This window comes from Calypte anna, chromosome 1 (genome assembly GCF_003957555.1).
Source record: "Calypte anna isolate BGI_N300 chromosome 1, bCalAnn1_v1.p, whole genome shotgun sequence".
NCBI classification, from domain to species: domain Eukaryota; kingdom Metazoa; phylum Chordata; class Aves; order Apodiformes; family Trochilidae; genus Calypte; species Calypte anna.
Genome location: NC_044244.1, coordinates 59548094 through 59570368, shown reverse-complemented (window position 1 = coordinate 59570368; position 22275 = coordinate 59548094). Strand labels below are relative to the sequence as shown.

Here is a 22275-nt window from a genome sequence, read left to right as displayed (position 1 = left end):
ACTCGCTGATAAATTCAGTGAAACTCTACAGTGACTCACCATAATATGCTTATTTCAAATTCAGCTTTCAAGAGATAACTTCCTAAAGGAAACCATTAGCTAGCAAGTGCCTATTGCTCCCGAAGGTAATAACAACTGTGTTAATGCTAAGAGGAATGAGACAATCTCTCATGCTCAGTGGATGGGGCATAGCAGCCTTTTTTGGGTCGTAGCTGAAGAGTATAAGGGAGGTGGGGGTGGATACAGGATGTGAGATTTCCCTGCCTGCAGTCTCCAGGTGAGCTGGTGTTGGGAAGCTGTGCCTGGACAGTGGGGGCAGATGGATGATGCTTCAACATCTTATTTGTAGAACTCAAAGTGAGGATACAGAGGTCCCTGCAGATTGCCTGCTAGGGACAGACTTATTAATGCTCAGACCTGGTGAGGGAAGCAGAAAGGACTCCTGTAAATAAATAAATTTCACCAGCAGGTAGTTGCCTTGTGTCAGCAGTTTCCCACTCTGAAGAAATCAGGCTCATCAGAGTCAGAAGGCTGGCAAGACAAAATCATGTGGGCTGATTATTTCATAGCTGATGAGTGTTTAGAAAAAAATCTCACAAGAATTCAAATTGTTTCTTAAACCTTAAAGCTTGTTTTAGCCTGCCTGGGTAAGGAGAGACAAACATACTTTATTCATGGAAAGCTCTTATTCAAGATGTTCTTTTGAGTCTGAAGAGAGCTTTAATTTAGCTTTTTCTCCCAGGAGACTTTCCACAGTACCTTTACTATGTTCCAAAGTGTTGAAAGAGGACACACACAAATTGTGTGCCTTGGCTGTCTGGGAACAAGAAATGCCACATACTTATGATCAGTCTTGAATTCTTAGGCTTAAAAAGGTCACATATAGGCATCCTAATAATCAATTTTTACTTAAAGCAAAGCACTACACTTCTTGCCATTCCCCTTCATTAATACTACTACCTTCCTCAGTTTGCTTATAAGTATCAAAATAAGTTTATGAACTTTCTTTTCAGAAAGAGAAAAATCCAAACACTTTTTGTCACTTCCAGTACAGAGCCTTGCAAAACCAAAACTTTTGACTGACTCATTCAAATTTACTACGTAAGATTTGTTTTTTATTGACCCTTACAGACACAGATAGACTGAATCATTTTCTGACCACAGAAGCACAATGTGTACCACAAACTATTAAAGAGAAACTGTGAAACCTGCAATTCCTCTTTTTACAACATAATATTTATTCACAGCACACTCCTTTTGTCAGAATGGGCTGGATTACTATTAACTTGTTCCAAGCATCACTTCTTCCTAGTACTGAAAGAACTGAAGGTTTTGCAAGCTCTGTGCAGCAGGTTTATGACAAATTTGGTAGAATGCCTGAAACTCATTTCTATTTGTGTTTGAAGTCCATGTGTATTTACGTGAGAGCTTAAGGCACATTGACTCTTCTCTAGTTCAAGGTAAAATGCACCAGTTTCTCACTATCTGGAGCACTAAACCAGTTCATTGATGCAAAGCAACAAACCCCCTTCACCTGTGAAGACTACAAGACAGAAAGAAGAGATTGTCCCAGAAAAAGAGTAAGAGTTCAGTTCTCTTAATCTCTGCCAAATCTGTAGCTGAAAATAACTATGAACTCTGCCACTATATTTGTTTATAAACAGGTTGTGCAGAAGTGTGGGGAGTATTAATTAAATAAATCATAAACCCAGCAACAGTAGCTAGCAAAGACATTTGTTTTATTGCTAGATATGATTGTGTTATTTGGGAATGCCTTTTGCATGCTTGATCTTCTTCACACAGGTGATGCAATTCAAATGTGCTATCTTTGATTTAAATGAATTGTGCTTTTGCAATAGCTATCCTTGGAGGTAATGAAAGAAAGAATTAATACACCTCTGTGTAAGAGGTAAGCAAAGAACTGTGGTTTTCCACATTTTCTTTATGTTTGTTTGGTTTTGATTTTGTCTCAGCCTGTGTGAATAATTGAGACATCTTTGTGTCTGGTCTGAGAAGCATAAGCAAGATTGTTGATGGAAATGAAGAAGTGATGATATCAGTCTTTACTTTCTTTTCTTATCAACAGAGAGTTCCCAGGTCCCCAGAGATTTCTGTATGCAGGAGTATGAGAAATGGGAAGCTAGCCAGTTCTTTTTTGACCTAATTGTGCTATCATTCTGCACTGACCACCTAGCTGACAGTAGTGGTCAGTCTGCATCATGGTAGCTCATATTATGAGACAGCATGTTGGATACTTCTGGATACTGTGTTGATAAATATTTCCTTGCCATCTGTTCCTACAGGGTCCCTCTTTATCCCATAGTTAAACAAATACTGTTTTCTACTCTCTGTTGCACCTGACAGTCAGAATGGCAACTGCTTTCAAAAAGAGCAGACCCCCATACTATCCCCCCTAAAAAGAAAATTTTAAAAGTGTTGCCTGCTCTTCCAAACATTTGAGAAATTGCTGCAAAAATAAAGCTAATATACTGACATAGTTTGTCTCCTGTGTAGAATCCATACTAAGTTATTTGCTGAGATTTTTCTGTTTGCTAAAAAATTAATAATGTAAATCTTTTTCTGTAGTAAGTCCCTTCTCAGGAAATGGCACCCATCCCCAGTTAGTTAATGAGATTTTTACTACTTTAGTTACCAAAAGGCTCTATATTTAGATGAGAAACCACAATCTATTAAGTTTTGAAATACTTCTGATACATAGGGGGGTAATGCAAAAAGCACACTTTCACTTGATGAATTACATGGTCTGAGATATGCAAACCTCAGACATCTAGGAAAGTAAATTATTCTGTCAGTGGCATCATGGATTGGGTGACATTTGTTTAGGATGATCAGTATTATTGTAAGTGGGTACAAAATTATTACAGATCTCTGCAAAGAGAGGTGGCTGACATTTTAAAATGCCCATTTTGCAAAGTAGTAAATGTAAAGAAGCAGATAATTAAATTTAAAGGTCATTTTTTCAACTATAACATTAAAGAGATTAAGAGGTTAAATTTTAACTTGACTACAAATCCATTATGTCTTTCTACAGACAAGACATTTTAACTATTCAGTGTCATTCAGTGCATCACATATTCAATGTGATTTTGTTGCATGTGACAGACAAAACCAAAAAGACCCAAATTAACTCATTGACATTGTAGAAAACCAATTAACCCTATTTTCCACACAGTTTTATACTCCTCCTCTCAAAAAACCAAACCAAACCAAAAAAAACCTTCTTCAATAACTTTATGAAAGCCATTCAGGACTTCATATATGTTGAGAACTTAAATGTTGTGGATAACCTATTTAAATTCTTTAAATGGATTCAGTTTAGACCTGAATTTCATATATACTCAGGAGCATGAGGAAGGTCATCTTAGTGATGTTGTCTGCAGCCTGAAAGGGCACCAGCAACTCTCAAAGATTTCTTAAATTATCTTTATGACTGGATATGCAGCAGGGAGCAGTATATGCTTTTGCATATGCTACTACTGAAATCCTGATACAAAAAATCTGTAAGTCACTATCTTGGTCATCATTCTGGCTCAACCCAGGGTGCTTGCTTAGGTATGGAAAGTCACTTGCTTGCTCCTTGACAAGCCTAAGATGACAGCATCTGGATTGGCATCACACAGCTTTTTTCTCCCGGAATGCCAGTTTCTTTTTGTGGTCTTTATAAGGAAAGAAGAAAAAAACCAACATACTGAGAAGTAGTTATACTAAAGTATCTTAAGCCTGTTATATCATGAGAAGAAGGGAAAAAAAAAAAAAAAAAGGACAAGCAGGCAATCTTTTTTTTCTTCTTTTTTTTTTTTTTTTTCCTCCAAACATTTCCTTTCAGATGTCCCTTTGAAGTCACAGGCTTATATTGTGAGTGACTGAGAGCAAGGAGCTGTGAAATGCTTCTTGGAACCTTAGACTTCTCAGAGAGTGTCACAAAGCATACATGGCTGGGGTACACGACATCTGCAAATCAGCATTACTGAGGCTTTGTTCAGCCTCAAACTGGGAGCTGCAGAGAGCCACAAACTTCAGCAAGGGAAGATAATTTCTCCCATCCTGATTCTACCTTTCCACTTCAGGGGCTCTCACTTCTCTTCTTTGCAGTCACAGTGTTGGTGTAATAATATGAATAATCATACACATATATTCTACATGTAATATAATTGCTCAGTATATGTGCATGAATTAGTTATTGTTACCATATACTGTTCCAATCAGCTCTATTATTGTTTTTCTAGTACTATCTTTTCAAATTGTTAAGACTATAGTGCCACTTCTCTGTTGTTGTAAGGTTGTCCCTTCAAACTGCCCTCACAATAGAGCACTCTTCAAATTTACTAAAAACAGTTTCTTCTTAGATGGATATGATTCACTTCATAATCAAACACACAGACTGAGGAAAGACCTGACTGGTTACATCTTCTGTTTCTCCACTCTACATTCTTCATCCAAATCAATTTTCATTCATTCTCTTACTTACAGGATATTACATAAAGGTTACCCTACTCCATGGATAAGTCCCAAACAGGGAGCAAAACTCTCATGGTTTTGGAGCAGCCACTATTGACATAGGAAGTTTTCTACAAACATCAGAGAAAATCTAGTGAAGGTTAGGACTATTTCTGCCTGTTGCCTGGTAGAGCCACTGATCAGTCTCACTCAATACTTATCTTGAGTGGGAGGCCAGCACCATAGTGTCTCCTTGGAGCATCACCTCCTGCTAGACCCACTAGGAGGTTTATAAGAGAGTACATGAATCTTTTTTGTTTTTCTGTAGTTTAAAATGTTCAGCTCCCAGAAATGGGAGCTGAGCACTGCCAGCAAAGGGCATTACTGTTAGAACAGAAGAAAGAAACAACACAGTGTACCCTAAGGAAAATTATAGTAAGAGATTGACCTGAAGACAGAGAGGTGAAGAACAAGATAAGAAAGACCAGAAAAGCTGAAGGTTAACCAGGGTCTGCATAAGCAGCAAGGAAAAATGGAAAGGTAATGAATGAGAAGGGGGATGCACATCTGTCCCAGACCCACAAGAAACAGATCCAGTTCTGCTTGTCCCTAAAGCAGACCCACTGCAAAAAGCTGGGAGAGGAGCATTGCTGTTAAGGAGAGGAGATAAGAACACTTTGTAATACAGTCAGAAGCAGGGGAAAAAAGGCAACTCAAGTCCCTAGGACGTGACTTCATGGGCTGCTGCAGCTGCCCCACAGCGCTGCACTGGGTCTCTGCCAGCTCAGCTGAGACAGCAGGGATGTGCTGTCCTGGACACCAGACTCCAGGGATCCCCAGAGTTTGGTCACAGTTTTCCTTTGTTACTTACTTTGTGTCATCTCTTTCCTTTATATTTTTGAACACTTTACCTTCCCCAGAGATCACAGGCAGAAATACAGAGGCCTTATGAGAAATGCCAGCTTTACCTGGAGATAAACCTCGGGATCTCATTTGATTATTATCTGAATCTCATGCCTCTTGGAGGCACTCCCATCATGGAACTGATTGTTAATGGGCCCAGACCCAAGGACAAGGCTTTGCTGCAGAACTTGAGCAAAAAAGGAATGACAGGGCAGGAAGGAATGAAGTTCATGGCCACAGCATAAATAATATCACAGGAAACAATAAAAGCCATCTAGAGAGAAAAAAAATCACCTCTTTAAGAAAATAGAATATGCTGGAATTCCTATTTACTGAAGAAATAAGGTGAATCTTTTGCAAAGATAATTTCTGTACTCTGGTGCAAAGAGGTCATGGAGTCTAAGTCTCAGTAAATGGCAGCAGAATTTAAGAAATTAAATGTTTGAATGACTATTGAAGGTTAACTCTCAGATCTTCAAGTCACTTCAGTGCAAGACTTGAAGGAATGCTAACTGATGGCTCTGTGAGCTGGCATGGTACAGAAACTGGGGTCAGTAAGGAATTACTACTGAAAATAGGCAATAAGAGATGCTAATTCAAACAGTCCAAGTGGATGCTTTTGCAGAACTGTTTATTTCTCTTGCAGTCCCTCTTTCTTGCTTTCTCATAATTAACTTTTCTTTGTCATTCACACCTCTGTCTTGTCCCCATTTCCTCTCATTATTTTCTCTTTTCTCTTGCCCCACATGTTCTGATATGTTTTCTTTAGGAGTGTACTGGTGCCCATCAAACAGGTTTGTGCTGCTAGGGGCACATTGCAATGCAGCAATCACTGCTGAGTGATTCTGCTGCTGTTGCATGGCACAGTGGGAGGGATTTAATCTCAGACATGACACCCCAAGGACTCAGCAGTTTGATGGAGAAGATTATTCTTTAGGTACATTACTAGGTAGCATTTTTATCTAGATAGTGTTTCACTTCTCATAAGTTTGCTTTACCATCAAGGTCCAATTTAAAGAGTTGTTAAGTAAAGATGGAATTAAATTGAAAGAACTGGAGCATGTAGATGAAAGATGAAAGGTGGTTTGAGATGAGGAAGCAGAAATGGCAAACTTGCAGGTAATAACAGATAAGCATGCCAGAAGAAGAGAGAGTAATCTGCAGCACAATTATAGAATTACAGGATATTAATAAAAACAGTTTGAGATTCTAAATACCAGAAACAGGAGAGCAATAGAATTAATGCAAATGAAATCATTCTAGCAAAAGTCTTAGTAACTATTAGTGGTGCTTCTTCCATGATGTGAAAAAGGTTCCCATGCAGTAAAATATCATGGCATTGTCTCTAGAAGCCTGAATTTCAAACTCAGCCTTTTTGTCTCAAAGTCTTCCTTCTTAAGCTTTTTTGGGGGGGATTTTGCTTTGGTTTTGGTTTGGTTTTTAATCTCATCTTTGACTTGGAATGAAATGTGCATGGGACATCAAGTATACTCATCAACATCGCCCTGTGGAATCTCCTTATCTCACAGACTTAATTGCTAAAGTGACAAGATCAGTTCAGAAAACTCCATGTGGGGTAACAGAATTTTCTCCACACAGTGGTGTAAAGGAAGTGAGAACTTAGTGTTAAACTGCATCCTATGAGGGAGAAACTGAGCACTTAGTGACAATATTCTGTGTAGCTTTTTCATTCCCCACAGGGCTGATTTAGGTGTACAAAAATTGCCTGCTCTTTGCTATCCTTTGTTATTTAATGGCCATTAAACTTTTAATAGTGTGGGTTTCAAATAATCCCATTTAGCACTTCTGAAACTTTTCATTTCCATTGTTCCCATAATATTCTTTTTGCAAAAACACAAGAGACAATCAAAGTTTGATGTGAACAATGTTTGTAAGGTCTCTTTAAAAATCAAAACAAGGAGAGAGCTTGAGAATATTTGCTTGTGCATTTTAGTCTTCCTGGTCCAATGATGCTGAATATATTTTTAACAGAAGGTACGTGGTCAGAAACAAGTGCCCATTTTCCTGTTATTAAGTTAACCTTTTTAAACATGACATTATTGTTTAACATAAGACAGGGGCTTATCTTAATGTCACGATGAATTATTCATATGCAGAGCTAAGGTATTTTACCTTGCTAAATGTAAACACAGCATGTTGAAACCAATATCTGGAGCCATGCATCACAGGCAGAATTAGCCATGGATTTCTTAAACACGTAGTGGAGTAAAAAGTGCAATTAGTCTGCAACTACAGTCTATATAATTAAAGTAGGTGGCAGTCATTCAGTGAAACATAACACAGTCAAAGTCTTAGAGAGCCTATAATAATGTAATAGCTGTGAAGAGAAATGCTGCAGAAAAACTGCTAAATATATCTTTCCTTCCTTTGGTAGGGAATATGAAATCTTGGAGGTTCTTTGTCCATAAAGGGAGATGATCATGCAGGCTCACAGTAAACATTCATAGCTGAGGCCAACACGTTTATGATTAGCTATACAAACACTTCATTTGGAATTTTCAAACATTTTACAAACATTTTGTTAAGTGTTGTTTGCATCTTTCCATCTTTCACAAATTTCTCTCAGACTGCAGAATGGACTAGGAAATACGAATGCTGATTTGAGAAATTATGTACCACTCCTTTCTGGTAAGATAAAGAAGTAGATAAGTTCTTTCACAATTTCTCTATCACTGCCTCAACTGTGGTCTGCAGAAATACAGGCAATAGAAAAAGATTCAGCTTACCTCTCAGAAACAAGCTTGAATTTATGGTCAATGTATGCTTAAATTCTTGCAAAGAATTTGAGCCAACTGCCTTTATATCTGAGTCAGCTTTCTTCTCCGTGCTTCTCATCTACATCTTAGGTAAGCTGTTAAGTAAGATGGAAGATGTGTTAACATCCCCAAGATTAATGGACAAACAGCACAATGTGCTACGTTTTCAGTTCTTGAGAACTTAATGTAGGAGTGACCATGATGGACTTAGCAAGAATTTTAAAAGTATTTGCTGAGTAAAGAAAGTGGGTACTTTCCAAAGCAGGTTCAAGGATCATCTGGAGGTATCACAAGTGAGTCTGATGGATCATAAGCAAATGAATAAGGAAATCACTAATAAAAACAGTGTACTTACATTTCCAATCAAGGGAAAAAGAAAGATTTTATTTAACTTCAATTAAATTCCACTTGGGCCCTCAGGATATTAATATACCTGTCAGAGAGACTACTGAAGGCTGCAAAATCTCTGAGGAACAGCAAGAGTCTCCATGGGCTTATTCAGGGTCCCAAAAGGACTTGCATGGCTTGGAGGATTTGCAGAGATTCACTGAAATATCACAGCAACTGTGCTGGACCCACTGGCAGGTTAATTTTTGAGAGACCCCCTTGTACTGTGTCATAGTATTCACCATCAGTGTTCCTTCAGACTTTGGCACAAAAACAAAACAAAACAATTTTTAAAAAAAAGTAAATTGGGAAAACCCATAAAGAGAATGGGTTTTTTTGTTTTTATTAGTTTTGTTTTTTGTTTTGTTTTACATCTGCCTGCACATGTTCTAAATAGGAGATGCATTCCTGTTATGCATTAGCTCCAGGTATCCAGAAAAAAATTATCTGCTGGTTTCAGCCATCCTTCTGAACCCTCTCCTCTCTCAGTAGCTTTCCTACTTATCACCCAGGGACTTAGAGTAACTCTCAGAAGGTTTTTCTGTTTAATAGCACAGGCATGGTAGCTGGCATGAGGATAACAAAGTGCAGTGCCTCCAGTTCATGCTGGGATGCAGATACTCACCTATCAGGACACTGCTCTGTCGGATTTTTTATTCTGGAATCTAATGGTCTTCAGACATGACAGAGAGCTAAATAACTCTTGTGCTGTGGGAAACGTTCCCATGGCTGAGGATAGGTATAAAATTTAGTCCGAGTTTTCATATTTTGTCTACAGTGCTTGAAGAAGATATTTATAATCAGATAAGATTTGTCTTGGGGTTGACTGATGTGAGGAGCTTCAATTAACTTCCAGAAACAGTGGTGCACACCAGGAGGAAAAGGGAAGTGACTTACTGAAACCTGTCACTTTGATCTCCCTTTTCTAGCTAGCCTATGACTTTTGCAAGTGGAAATCAACGGGAGCCCATGGATTAAATATGTGTGTTTCATAAGCTAGTCCCTAGTTTTGTTGTCTGTTGATTACACCAACCATTCTGACCCATTTACAGCCTACTCTGAAACAACACTTGGAGGTGGATCATGCCCAAAGTGATGACTAAGTAATACAGCTTGCAGTGGTTAAGCTCAGGCCTGAGCATGTGCTTGTTTCAGTGGCTACCTCAGTCTTATTATACCTGAGCATTCATACTATTTATTACAAGAATAACTAAGTGTGATGGTTTCAGAATGTCATTAAATTATACCTCTGCTGCTTAATTATTACCAAATTTACAATATAATAAAATGTGGGGCGCTCTCATCTGAGATATAAGTAAGTATCTACATTTTCAAAACATATTGAAGCAATCCTACTGCTGGAAATGACTGCTTCATGTGGTAGCTGCCTTTCTGTGCCTCTAGATGGAGATCCTATCCATTTAACTCAACTCTCCAGAGAGAACTGTGGGATGCTTTAATAGAAGCTCCATTTTTCCTTTCATACTCCTTAGGCCAACAATTCCTTTGATCTCTGATTTCTGGCTTATAAAATTCTTTTGGTGTTATTAACTAGATCTCCAGACCCCATGCATACTACACAGCTTACCCGAAAAAAGAAAAAGGATTGTGTTCTAGCTTTCCACAGCTAAAGTGTCCTGAGCTATTTATTTGTACTGAAATGTAGTGGTGAAACTCTCTGTCTTTTCAAGAGCCATTCTGTAAATTTCTCCCAGGGCATAAGAAACTCTGACAAGGGTTTCAGTATTGCAGGTGGTCCTCAGAGGGAAAGATATGGACTATTGTATTCAGTCACATCTTCTCCCAAGGAACAAACAATAGAAAAAGAGAAAACAGTCTCAGGTTTTGCCAGGGGAGGTTTAGATTGGATATTAAGAAAAAATTCTTCACCAAAAGGGTTGTCAGGCACTGAATAGGCTTCCCAGAGAAGCGGTCAAGCCACCATCCCTGGAAGTGTTTAAAAAGCATGTAAATATGGTGCTAAGGGACATGTTTTAGTGTTGGATTTGAAAGTGTTAGGTGATCAGTTGGACTGGATAATCTTAAAGGTCTTTTCCAACCAAAAAGTTTCTATGCTTTACCATACAGGTAACTATATCATATGTTTCCACCAAAGTACAAAGCAAACCTTTGCCATAACTTCACCAGGAGACTTGATTATATGCTCACTGATTTGGGACCAAGGTTTACATATATCTACAATCCTAACAAGAATAAGGAGACACAGAAGTGAAAGTACTTCTTATAGTCCAGGAGGCAGAAATCCTTTTTTTTTTTTGGATAAAAACTGTTAGATAAAAACAAGGCTATTAAGCATATTTTTCAGGTTTGCCCAATGCATTAAGATGCAGAGTTTAGCTTGTAATGATGTCAGTTGCCCAAAGACACAATGCAATTTTTCTCTTGATTACACAGGTCCTGAAAAACAAAGACATATCTGCAGCCAAAGCTATACTTACTGAAAGATAATAAATTAAGTGCCCTATTCCCAGTGGGTGACTATCAGCATAACAATGGTGATGGTAACAACAACAATACCAACACAGTAGAAATACATAATTATCCAGACCTTTGAGGAAAAACTGCTCTATTTTTTTTTGTTATTCCCTGAAACAAGAATGATTGCTGTATTTTTTTTTCCAATATTGCCTCTACTTTTCCTTGTGTGATTTTGAATACAAACTTTCTGGACTCATGGCACTGCATTTACCAGTTTTAGCTTATGAGGACAGCAGTGAGCAAGATGTAGTTAATAGCTATAAAAATCCTCAGACCCAGACAGTAGCACTGAGGCAGTGATATTGATGCCAGCACTGCCACCTACTCATGTACAGTTCCCTGCTGCTTTGGGAGAAGTATTTTTATTTTTAATTTTATTTTATATCTAGTGTTGTTAGTGTTACAGTTTGCTTTTGTTAATGCTCTACAACTATAATCTACTCATTCTTTCAAGATATGTGCGGATATTTACTTTGCCCTTTGGTACCCTTCTCAACAGTAGACCCAAACAGGCACGCAGAATATCTTTTTTTGTAGGAAATGTGTTGATGGAGAAGAACAGAAATGCATCCAGATAAGAAGAGTGGACCACACCAAGGCAATAACCCTTTGCAAAGATATTTCTAGTTTTAAATGGAAGGTGTCCCATGTGGTGAAAATTTTAGTCTTCTGGCATTTGGGAATTTTCTGGAATGTATTTTTTTAACAAAAGCTCAGATCAGATCTATAATCTCTCCTAAAGTCTGTAATAAATTCTGACTAATGTGCCTAGTGTATTTGTCACAGGCTTATGGGGTTTTGTTTCTCTTCTGTTTTTTCACCCTGTGGCTTTGAATGATACCAGGAAGGAATTTAGAATCAAAACTAGTGTATTTCAAGATCAAAATCAGTTCAGGAAAAAAACCCAGAATTTATTATTGCTGCAGAAAAATTCAAATCCACTTTACATAGGTTTGGACTAGAGAGGAACTGGATCAAAGAGAAGTTAAAAATACCTTTTACTTTTGTTTGAGAGTTGAATGCTGAAAAGTACTCAGAGTAGCAACACACATAAGTGCCTGGATAATCTCATTTAAATCACAAATATAACTTTCAGGTAGTGATCATTTGTTTCCTTTTTCATGTTTTGACCTTTATATGGCCTCAGAGGATTCAAAGAAACTTTTAAATCCTTACCATATTTAACTTGGCAATATACACAATACAGAGGAAGGATTTGTCTAACCATCTTTGACAGGCATGGCATGCCAGCCGTTTTTCAATATATATAGCATTTCCATAGTCTGTTTTGTCACAGATTGTTTGAGATACATTCTAAATCTAAAATTATAATGATTGCTACATGATTCATTTGGACCAAAGTGATGGGATACTGCCAAGGCAAGTGGAAAGCACAGTCAGCAATATGTAATACATAAGGATCATAATCCTAAGGGAGAGATGCAGCCCTTGTCCTTTCTCCCTGTCCTCCCATTTTTCCAGGCCTCTTCCTCAAGTCCTGAAATTAAAGGGGGTGAATACCTTCAATGGCATCATGTGTTTCCTCACACTCATTGTAATTCCCTTCTACAATGACCCAGTTTACAGACTTCACTCATCAGACCTCTGTTCTGTTGTTCCCAGTGAGTGCTAGGGAGGTAGATGAGGTAAAATCACAGAATCACAGAATCATCTAGGTTAGAAGGGACCTCAGAGATCATTAAGTCCAACCCTTGATCCACTACCGCTGCAGTTACCAGACCATGGCACTGAGTGCCACATCCAGTCTCTTTTTAAAAACCTCCAGGGACGGAGAATCCACACCCTCCCTGGGCAGCCCATTCCAATGTCTGATCACCCTCTCTATAAAGACTTTTTTCCCAATATCTAACCTAAATGAAATGCTAAAATGAAGCAGACTGTTGCTGCCAGCATGCTCTTTGAAGGTTTACTCCAGCGTGTGCCAGCCTGGACTATGTTTCTCCTTACGAGTGGTACTGGGGATCCAGGTCAACCCACCTGTACCCTGCTTCTGCCTGTCTGCTGATCACTGAAAAAAAACTTGGCATCACACCAGTCCAAAAGTGTACATACCAGGTAGCCCACTGAATCTCCCAGCTCTGCCCCGTATCCTTGTTTAGTCAATAAAAAAGGAAAGGAATGACTTTCAGCGAAGGGAAAAACTACTGCACTGGAAATGTTTCCCAAGTATATATCAAATATCAAACAATGAATCTTTTTATATGTGGATTTCTTGGCTTTGGACCTTTTCCATGCAGGGATCATGGTGTTTCCATTCCAGAAAGCCATACATATATTAAATTTATTCCATAAAATGAACTTGGTTGGTTTTCAGGTGAAAAGAGAAGTTTCTTGCCTTTTCTGGCTATTCTCTACTTAGCAAGAACCCACTTAGCACAAAAGAATAAATTATGGTAGGCCACGGGAGTCAGTGCCATATTATACAACTCACACAAACACCCAAGGGATTGAAGAGGAGAGCTCTGTTTGTTCAAGAATAAGATCTGGTACTTCTCATAACAGGAGGTCATATTACCTTAAAATATCTCTGCCCCGTAGGTCTGCCTGATGAATAACATCTGTTCCCATAACAACTCCCCCTGCAGCAGGAGACAGAGATGGGCTCCATGGCATGACAAAAACAAAAGCAGTCCACAGGCAGCCCTGTACCAAGGGAACAAGTGACCACAATAAGAAACAGAAACCTCTCTATGGGCCTGATTCAAACCCTACGAGAGCCAATAGGAAAGTATCCAACAGATTGCAGGGGGGCTTGGATTAGGAAGTGTGCATACCCCTGTCTCTGCTCCTATAGTGGCAGAACTCTCAGCAGCAATAAGATATGAGCTGAAAACAAATGTTTCTCCAGCCCTACTGAGCACACACAGCAAAACATGGTTCACTTCAGTCATATTCATGCAAGCAAAGGAAGGTTTTACTGGAGTAAGTGCTAGCAGATATATTTCTCTATATCCAAAAAACCTTAACTATCCCTGTACTTTGCGTTCCATAACTACCAGATTTCTTGTGGCAGAAAGGTTTTATCTAAAGAGAGATAAGTGGGAAAGGGACTCCTCTGCTTTGCTTCAGAAGAACACAGTGAAATCCTATTCCTAATAAGTTAAATTATCCTATAGCTTTCATCCAGCTCCTTGCATCTCAGACAATAAAATCAGGAGAATTTACACTGAATTTTCACTGGAAGTAAGTAAAAAATTCAGCTGAAACCCATTAAAAATAAAGTTAGCTGAGAGGTGGTAGTTTCATTTCACAACAAATTTCAAAGTTTTAAAATTAATTTTAGTTCTTCAGTGGAATGAAAAAAAAAACCAACAAAAACACTCTGAATGTTTTGTGAAAATGAAATTGTAGAACAGCTCTCTTTTACTTATCATGAAGCACAATTCTTTCAGCTCAGATGCTCTCTCTCTTGATTTCTTGATCCCCCTCTCACACTAAAGGTAGCTACAGAGCCCTGAATCACAAACTCTTTTCAGATTATTATTATTTTTTCTCAAAATCAGTACATGTCTATGAGTTATTTTGTATTTTCATCAGAAATGCATTCTGTTAATAATTTTCATTAAAAACTCTGCTTGGGAGAAACTCTTGTCCCAAAAATACCTCATAGCTTACACATCTAACTGGATACCCTGGTGCTCAGTTTCAAGGCTTTGGCTGAAAAGAACACAGTGAATTGCTGTCCTGCTCAGTAAAGATGCCTGGGCTACTCTTCTGTCTGTGTTTTACACATAGCATAAATTTCATTATATTCTAGTCTTCCTTTATAAAGCAGACATTTAATTAATCACAGTTATTTATTCTTGAACTTGATTCTAAGGATTTTGGGGATCTGTCTGTGAACAGATAGTAGGAAAAAAAGTCAGTCTATCCTTATGTTCCTCTATTTATCCATGTGTTCACTTCACCATGGAATTGGCAAACAAATCTGAGCTGTTTTTAAAAGCAAAGGCAAATGCATAAGCCTCACTTTCTGCCAACTATATTCCTTTAAATATAAATTACAACATTACAAAACTTGTCTCAGAGAGAAAACCTTCCCCCTGGCAGAGCATTTTGACTCTTCCACAGAGACAAACTTGCTTATTTTTCTTAGAGGTCAGAAGGCTTGCTGCTGTTGTGCTGACATTTTGCATCATCTTTCTTTTGCACCTGAAAGAAAGTATGAAGTGCTGAAATGACAAGGAAAATGCTTCCTTTAGGTGACATGGAGTGTATATGTCTGTGCATCTGCAGGTTAGTCACAGGGGCCAGAAGAGGGTTCCTTGGTCCCTGATGTACAGAGAAGCCAAACCTAGCAGAATTTTGTGTCTTCCTTTGATTCCACCCCTACTTTTAGAAGCTCTGCCTTAAAGAAGTGATGCCTTACGGTTGGGGAAAAAAGGAGAATACTCCAATTAGAAACAACCTAACATCTGTGTCACATCTGTCCTTCCTGCCTCAATAATCCCTGGAGCACAGCTCATAACTACTGGGGGATCAGTACTGGCTGTACAGTTCCAGTACATTCAATTGACTTCCAGGGAATGCACAAAAGGGTATTACATGTCCTGAAGTCAAAAGTATGTGCTGTTTTCTTGGTCTTCTATTAAATGTATATTTCTAGTAGTTTAATTACTATTTATTGAGTATTGCCAATGGGCTATACAGGGTACAGAAAGAGCTGCTGTTTATAAAAAATTGATTTTTATCTGGTTTTCTCTTTATTATTATCTTGCTATCCATTTCATACTTTTTGTCATTACTGTAGGTGATGCAGAATAAAAATATTCTGGTTTGAAAAAAAAAAAAAAAAAAAAAGAAAAGTGAAAGCAAGAAAGCATCAAGATGTTTTTTAACATCTTGTAAAAAAATCCCAACCAAATAACACATTTTTTTCCAGGTTCACATAGTCAAATGGATGTAAAAAGTAACTTTAATCTTCCCAAAATGGGAAAAATAAAAATAAAAATCATACACATCTAACTAGGCAAGCAGATGTTTAGTTAAGGTGATTTTACTGATTCTGTGGACTTAAATATACCTACCCTTTTCTGTTTGTTGGCAGACTAATAACCTGAGTTTGAGGCAGTGTCAAAATCTTTGCAAATGTTGACAAAAAAATGTAATGGAAAGATAAGAAAATTATAGGGAGACATGACATAAACTTGTTACATAAACCTCACAGAAGCATTCCCAGGTGGAACATGAAGTAAAGATGGAAGCAAAAGTCACATTCATCTGATCTGGCTCCTGGTAAATCATATCTTCACCTCATATTATACTACTGGGATAACCTCAGGACTGGATTTTTTTATTTTTAATAGATTTTGAAACGAGCAAAAGGAACTGCTTTGTTGGTAGGAGAGAACACAATATGCAGATCAGATTCCAAAAGTTTGAAGTCAGTGACAGGTCTGTAACAAGATAGGATGAAAAATTGATCTGAGAACTTAAAAATCTATATCTGGATTTAAATGCTCTGTTTTTATCACATGTAGGGAGAGGTTATTTGTAAAGGGATATTATATGTTGTACAGTCTTTTCTTTAGCCAAAGCTGACTGGTCCTTCTGAACACATCTTCTACCTTTACATTCTTTCTGGGTGGTTTATCTGGGATCCATTTCCTAAAGGGAGAGGGACTAATTTCATGATGATCTGTTTTGTTTTCTTTCCTCTGCAGGTTTAACTGACAGTTGGGTATCTTGTTAGCAGGACAGAAATGAATAACTCAACGTACATAAATTCTTCCAGCAAAAATGCAATGGCTTTGGAGAGCCCCTATAAAACTGTCGAGGTTGTCTTCATCGTCCTGGTAGCAGGGTCTCTCAGTCTGGTCACCATAATTGGGAACATCCTGGTTATGGTGTCAATCAAAGTCAACAGGCATCTCCAGACTGTCAACAACTATTTCCTCTTCAGCTTGGCCTGTGCTGACTTGATCATCGGCATCTTCTCAATGAACCTATATACCCTCTACACTGTGATAGGCTACTGGCCCTTAGGGCCTGTGGTGTGTGACCTCTGGCTGGCTCTTGACTACGTAGTCAGCAACGCCTCTGTAATGAACCTCCTCATTATCAGCTTTGACAGATACTTTTGTGTCACCAAGCCCCTGACCTATCCTGTAAAGAGGACCACTAAGATGGCAGGCATGATGATCGCGGCTGCCTGGGTGCTGTCCTTCATCCTGTGGGCCCCTGCAATTCTCTTCTGGCAGTTCATTGTGGGAGGAAGGACTGTCCCAGATGGGGATTGCTACATCCAGTTTTTTTCCAATCCTGCCGTCACTTTTGGCACTGCCATCGCAGCCTTCTATTTGCCTGTTGTCATCATGACTGTCCTTTACTGGGAAATCTCCCGAGCCAGTAGGAGTCGGATAAAGAAAGGGAAAAAGGAAGCTGCCCAAAACCAAGATACAGTTTCCCCCAGCCTCGTCCAAGGTAAAACAGTGAAACCAAACAACAACAACATCCCAAGCGGTGGGGATGGATTGGAGCACAGCAAAATTCAGAATGGAAAAACCACTGAAGAGACTGTGACAGAGAACTGTGTTCAAGGGGAGGAGAAGGAAAGCTCCAATGACTCCACCTCTGTAAGTGTCGTTGCTTCCAACATCAAAGAGGATGAAGCTGCCAAAGATGCCAGCCGAGCTTCTGCTTCCCAAGACAATCTCAAAGTGGAGAACTCCAAGCTGACATGCATCAGGATAGTCACCAAGTCCCAAAAGGGTGACCCCTGTGCCCCCACCAACACTACCGTGGAGATTGTAGGCACCAACGGAGAAGAGAAACAGAATAGCGTAGCTCGGAAAATTGTCAAGATGACAAAGCAGCCAGCCAAAAAGAAACCACCTCCTTCTAGAGAGAAAAAAGTGACAAGGACTATTTTGGCCATCCTGCTGGCCTTCATCATCACCTGGACCCCATACAATGTGATGGTGCTTATCAACAGCTTCTGCACATCCTGCATCCCTGGCACTGTATGGACCATAGGTTACTGGCTCTGTTATATCAACAGCACTATCAACCCTGCTTGTTACGCCCTCTGCAATGCCACTTTTAAGAAGACCTTTAAGCACCTTCTTATGTGTAATTACAAGAATATAGGAGCTACAAGGTAAAAATCATAATGAAAATAATAATGAGAAAGTTGAAGAAGTTCCAAAATGAATTAAAAAATATAAATGCCATAGCACTTTATGCTCTTCTATGGAATGTGCAATCCAGGATGTTAGAAATACTGATACGGGGCATCAGCTCTACCCTTGAGAACTACACTTAGGAACATTTTTTTAATTATTGAAAATAAATCTTAAGAATATGGCAATGTTTGAGGGTTTATTCAAGTCCATGTACTGGAGGCACAGTTCCTTGATTTCTGAGACTACTCTGCAGAAGGGCTTTAGAGTCTATGATTTTTGTCATTCTGTGTAAAATACTTGTTCTTTCCCCCCCTGCTCTCCCTGTTTTGTTTTGGTTTTGTTTTTTTTTCTGTGTGTGTTTAATATGTTTTCACCTAGAGGAAAAAAAGAAGGAAATTTTAACAATTACTGTGGAAGAGCCAAAGGAGTTTGGAAGATTTTACATAATCTGAATGTATCATGGTAGAAAGTTCTAATACTCACAGCTGTGTAAAGCTTTATTGTCATTGTCATGTAAGAACCTTAATGTTAGGAAAATCATGATGAAAGTGATTCTGTGTTGTTTATGACACTATCATTTCTAAAACTGCATCATGTTCTGAAAGTGTACTTATGCTCAACATGTAACCATTGCCTAACCTGTGTATCATTCAAGGTCTGCCACTTGTGCCCTTTTTGGAGGTTTTGTTCCGTGATTCCTTCATCACATCAAGATGAAAAAAATGGTGGTCTATTCCAGATTGCTACATCCCAAGAGTATTTCAGCATCTGTGTAAAACAAAGCTTTTCAAATAATTTTGTTTACTTTGTTTGTCATAGAATGTACACCTGTGGATTTGTGGTTTATCACCATCAATTTTTTCTTCCTTTTTGTACCTTACTTGTCCAGGGCATTAAGACTGAATATCAAGACAAGTTGTAAATTCAAAGGTCTCATCCAGTCAGCCAGTATGATGGCCAAACAGAGGGTTTCAGTTGAAGAATAGAGACAAGGTTATTACTTGAAAAGTTGAGGTTACATCCTTTTCAAGTTGGTTGTACAAATGAAGAGGCATTCTGAGCCTCCACAGAATTGCTGCTTAATATTATATGACCATACTCCAGACAAAGCAGAAGATGACTCAGAGTCATTTACTAAGGAAAAGAATAAGATGGATTGACATGCCCATGAGGATCAAGCTCTGCCTAAGCCCTTAGTGTTAAACTGAGGTCGTTCCTGGACAAGATGTTTACTTTGTGGAAAAGGTTTTGTCTACATTCCCTTTTGTGCCATCTGGCAGCAATGTTTTGACAGTAAGCCAAGGTATAACACCTAGGAAAACAGTGATTACACAAAAACAGATACTGTCTAGATGGAGGACTGGCAGGGGTCAAGTTCAGATATTATGTGATACTCCACACCAGCTCAAATTTGGATTTTTTCTGGAAAAGAAATTTACTATTCAATATTTGATATTTACTGTAGCACACCTGAGCACTGTGTGGGAAGGATAAAGTGTATCAGGTTGCTGAAAACAGTAGTTGGCTGTGACATGGATATTCTGTTTACCTCCTTCTTAGTACCTCTAACTTCCAAGCAGTAGTCAAGGTATACCTACAGATTTTGTTATCCAGAAAAGCAGCTCTTTTATCCAGAAAAACAGTGTCCTGAGACACTGCCTTCAAGAGTGAAAGCCACTGACCAAATAGGACACAAATTGTTCTGTTATTTCAAGCTACCACATTAGAGTCTCCCAATGTGCACTTCAAAATAGCAGCCTTCAAGATTACAAGGAAATTAATCTTCCAGACTTAAATTTTACATTTGACAAGCTTATTGGAACACAGTGTCAAAGCACTTTGGCAATATGACAATTTTCGTGTTTCAAAGTATGAGTTCCTAGCAGAAAGTGTAAATGAGGAGGATTAAACTGCAGTAAATTAAGGCCACATTAAACTCAGGATTAATGTTCCTTAATATGCATTCATTGATTTTATACCCCTAGTGGTTTCATCCTAATATAGCAAAGTGTCTCCATGCAGCTGAGGATCTAATTTTGCAACCCTCACTTGCCTTGAGTCATATTTACTATCACTATTTTTATCTTCCTGCTTGTAAGGAAGAATAAGTCAATGATAAGTCTTACAAAACTGATTGCAGCTTGTCTTTCAAAACTATATTCACCAGACTTATCTTGGCAGGCTAAAGGAAAGACCTACATGGTCATTTCTAGATCACTCTTTCTCTTACAGTGTTAATAAAATCCAGATAAAAACCAAGGATAAAAGGAAATCTGCTCATTTTCTAAATCTTACTTCTTTACAAAAATGTCATAAAAGAAATGCACCTGCTTCTTTATTTCAGCAGGTGCTGTGGGTACCAATAGTACAGGTACTCAAATGGGGAAATAATGGTTTGTGTACTCTTATTTAATTATTCTTTTGAATCCAGTTTTCCAGAAAGTGTGCAAATATTTTATTGTGACATTTGAAGCTGTCACTTGTTCATAAATTATGAACTCCCTTAGCAGATAAGTACACCTCTGCAGGTTAAGAAGTACAAAGTAGAGGTTAAAATTATACTTTTTCATCATGTGTGATGACACTATACCATGCAGAAAAAACAACCAAGCAGAAAAAACATGCAGAAAAAACAACCAAGCAAAAACCAAAAATATTTGGGGGGCAGCATTCATGAAACAAAATAAAAGGGAAAAAAACCCAAAAACCAAACCTCAGCTTTAAGCTTTCTAGCACTTTTCCCTAGCACCACCCCCACTTTTGATACTAAAGGACAAGATGTTTGTGTTATAACATATTTTAAAGGCTTGCAGGACACTCAGTCCTGTGTGTTTTCATCTTTTACCCATCCAATTAAAAAGTATTTCTATTGTATATCATCATTCAGATGTCAAAATAGATGGCATAAGGTAACAAACCTACATGTGTATGTAGAGGCAGACAGAAACTTACCCCAGTATGGTTTATATACATTGAAAATAATCCATGGAATGTAACATTCAATATATGCCATGGGATTTTGTCTGTATTGTGCTCATTAGCAGCTGGTGGGAAGTAGCAGTGCCACCACTTCTTCATGACACTGTAAATCCCCTCCTGAAGGCAGAGAGGAGGCAAAGCCTTCCCTAAGATACTGGGAACTTCTCTGCTCTTCAGGTGGTTGTGGCTCAGTAAGACAAAAAATGGGATAATCTTTCAGAGCCACAAAATATTTTTTTTTCTTCTGAACATCTTTTGAGCTTTCATGTCTTTCCTTTTTGTCCCAAACCACGTTCACCAGGTTTCGCTTCCCTCCTGAGTAGTAGTTCTGCGAGATCTAGATGTCGGTCTTGAAGAGCAGCTCTCCTTGGGTACCTCCTCCAGCTTCCCTGACTGTCATCCCAAGGCTCCAGGTGGCCCTGCTGATGGTGCTGCCACATCTTCACCTTGGGCTTGGCCAGCCAGAGGATTCCAGTGGCACATCAGCATCATGGGCTGCACTAAGCACTTTTGTTTGACAGAGAAATTGAGCAAACTGCAGGTGGCTCATGAGAAGGAAAAAAACACACTAAACAACAAAAAGCTTCAGCTAGCACTTCTTGCCTTCTCCTTTTCTTCCTCTTAATTATTTCCAGAAACAGGCTACAACTCAAAAGGCCCAACCAACCCTTGACAGAAATCCTGTTGCAGCAAGATCTGTCACATCGGGGACTCCTGGGGAGTGACTTGTACTGTCACAGGCCAGCCCTACCTTCATTTTCCAAGGAGAAAATGACAGCCTGAAGATATGTCTGTCTAAGTGGAAACTTTTTTGAGTATTAAAAACATCTATGATTTAAAAAAAAAAAAAATTGATGAGAAATCTGTTTTTTTGTGCAGACAGAACCTGAGAAAAATTTGTCAGACTTCTTTTTGTTTGAGATTTTCATTTGATTTACTAAAAATCTATTCAGTAGTACAAAGGCAACTAATATATATATATATCAGATTCCTTTTTCTTTCTTACTTTACCTTATGCTCATGAGGATGGGGGTGCTCAAATGAGCCTTGTAGATCAATTTTTTATCATCCACAAAGCATGAAGGAGGCAAAAGCAAGTGCTGTATCTTTCAGCACTCTGTTTTATA

At 38.5% G+C, this 22275-nt stretch overlaps 1 protein-coding gene across 2 annotated transcripts; it reads left to right on the top strand.

Annotated features, from left to right (window-relative positions):
• Nucleotides 1-1498: 1498 nt before the first annotated feature.
• Nucleotides 1499-21972, top strand: CHRM2 (cholinergic receptor muscarinic 2). Of its 2 annotated transcripts, XM_030469165.1 has the most exons (3): nucleotides 1499-1580; nucleotides 16709-18144; nucleotides 21450-21972. In XM_030469165.1, the coding sequence occupies exons 2-3, from the start codon at nucleotides 16748-16750 to the stop codon at nucleotides 21469-21471; spliced, it is 1419 nt and encodes a 472-aa protein (XP_030325025.1). In that variant the 5' UTR covers nucleotides 1499-1580; nucleotides 16709-16747; the 3' UTR covers nucleotides 21472-21972. The 2 variants fall into 2 exon arrangements, with proteins under 2 accessions (XP_030325025.1, XP_008501946.1); XM_008503724.2 differs by lacking the exon at nucleotides 21450-21972 and having other exon boundaries at nucleotides 16709-20751.
• Nucleotides 21973-22275: the final 303 nt, after the last annotated feature.

Bases quoted from the DNA above. Each gene is read 5' to 3' on its own strand.
- CHRM2 (XM_030469165.1), top strand. From the start codon at position 16,748: ATGAATAACTCAACGTACATAAATTCTTCCAGCAAAAATGCAATGGCT. The intron at 18,145-21,449 runs GTAAAAATCATA...CACGTTCACCAG, and splicing joins AAGAATATAGGAGCTACAAG to GTTTCGCTTCCCTCCTGAGT.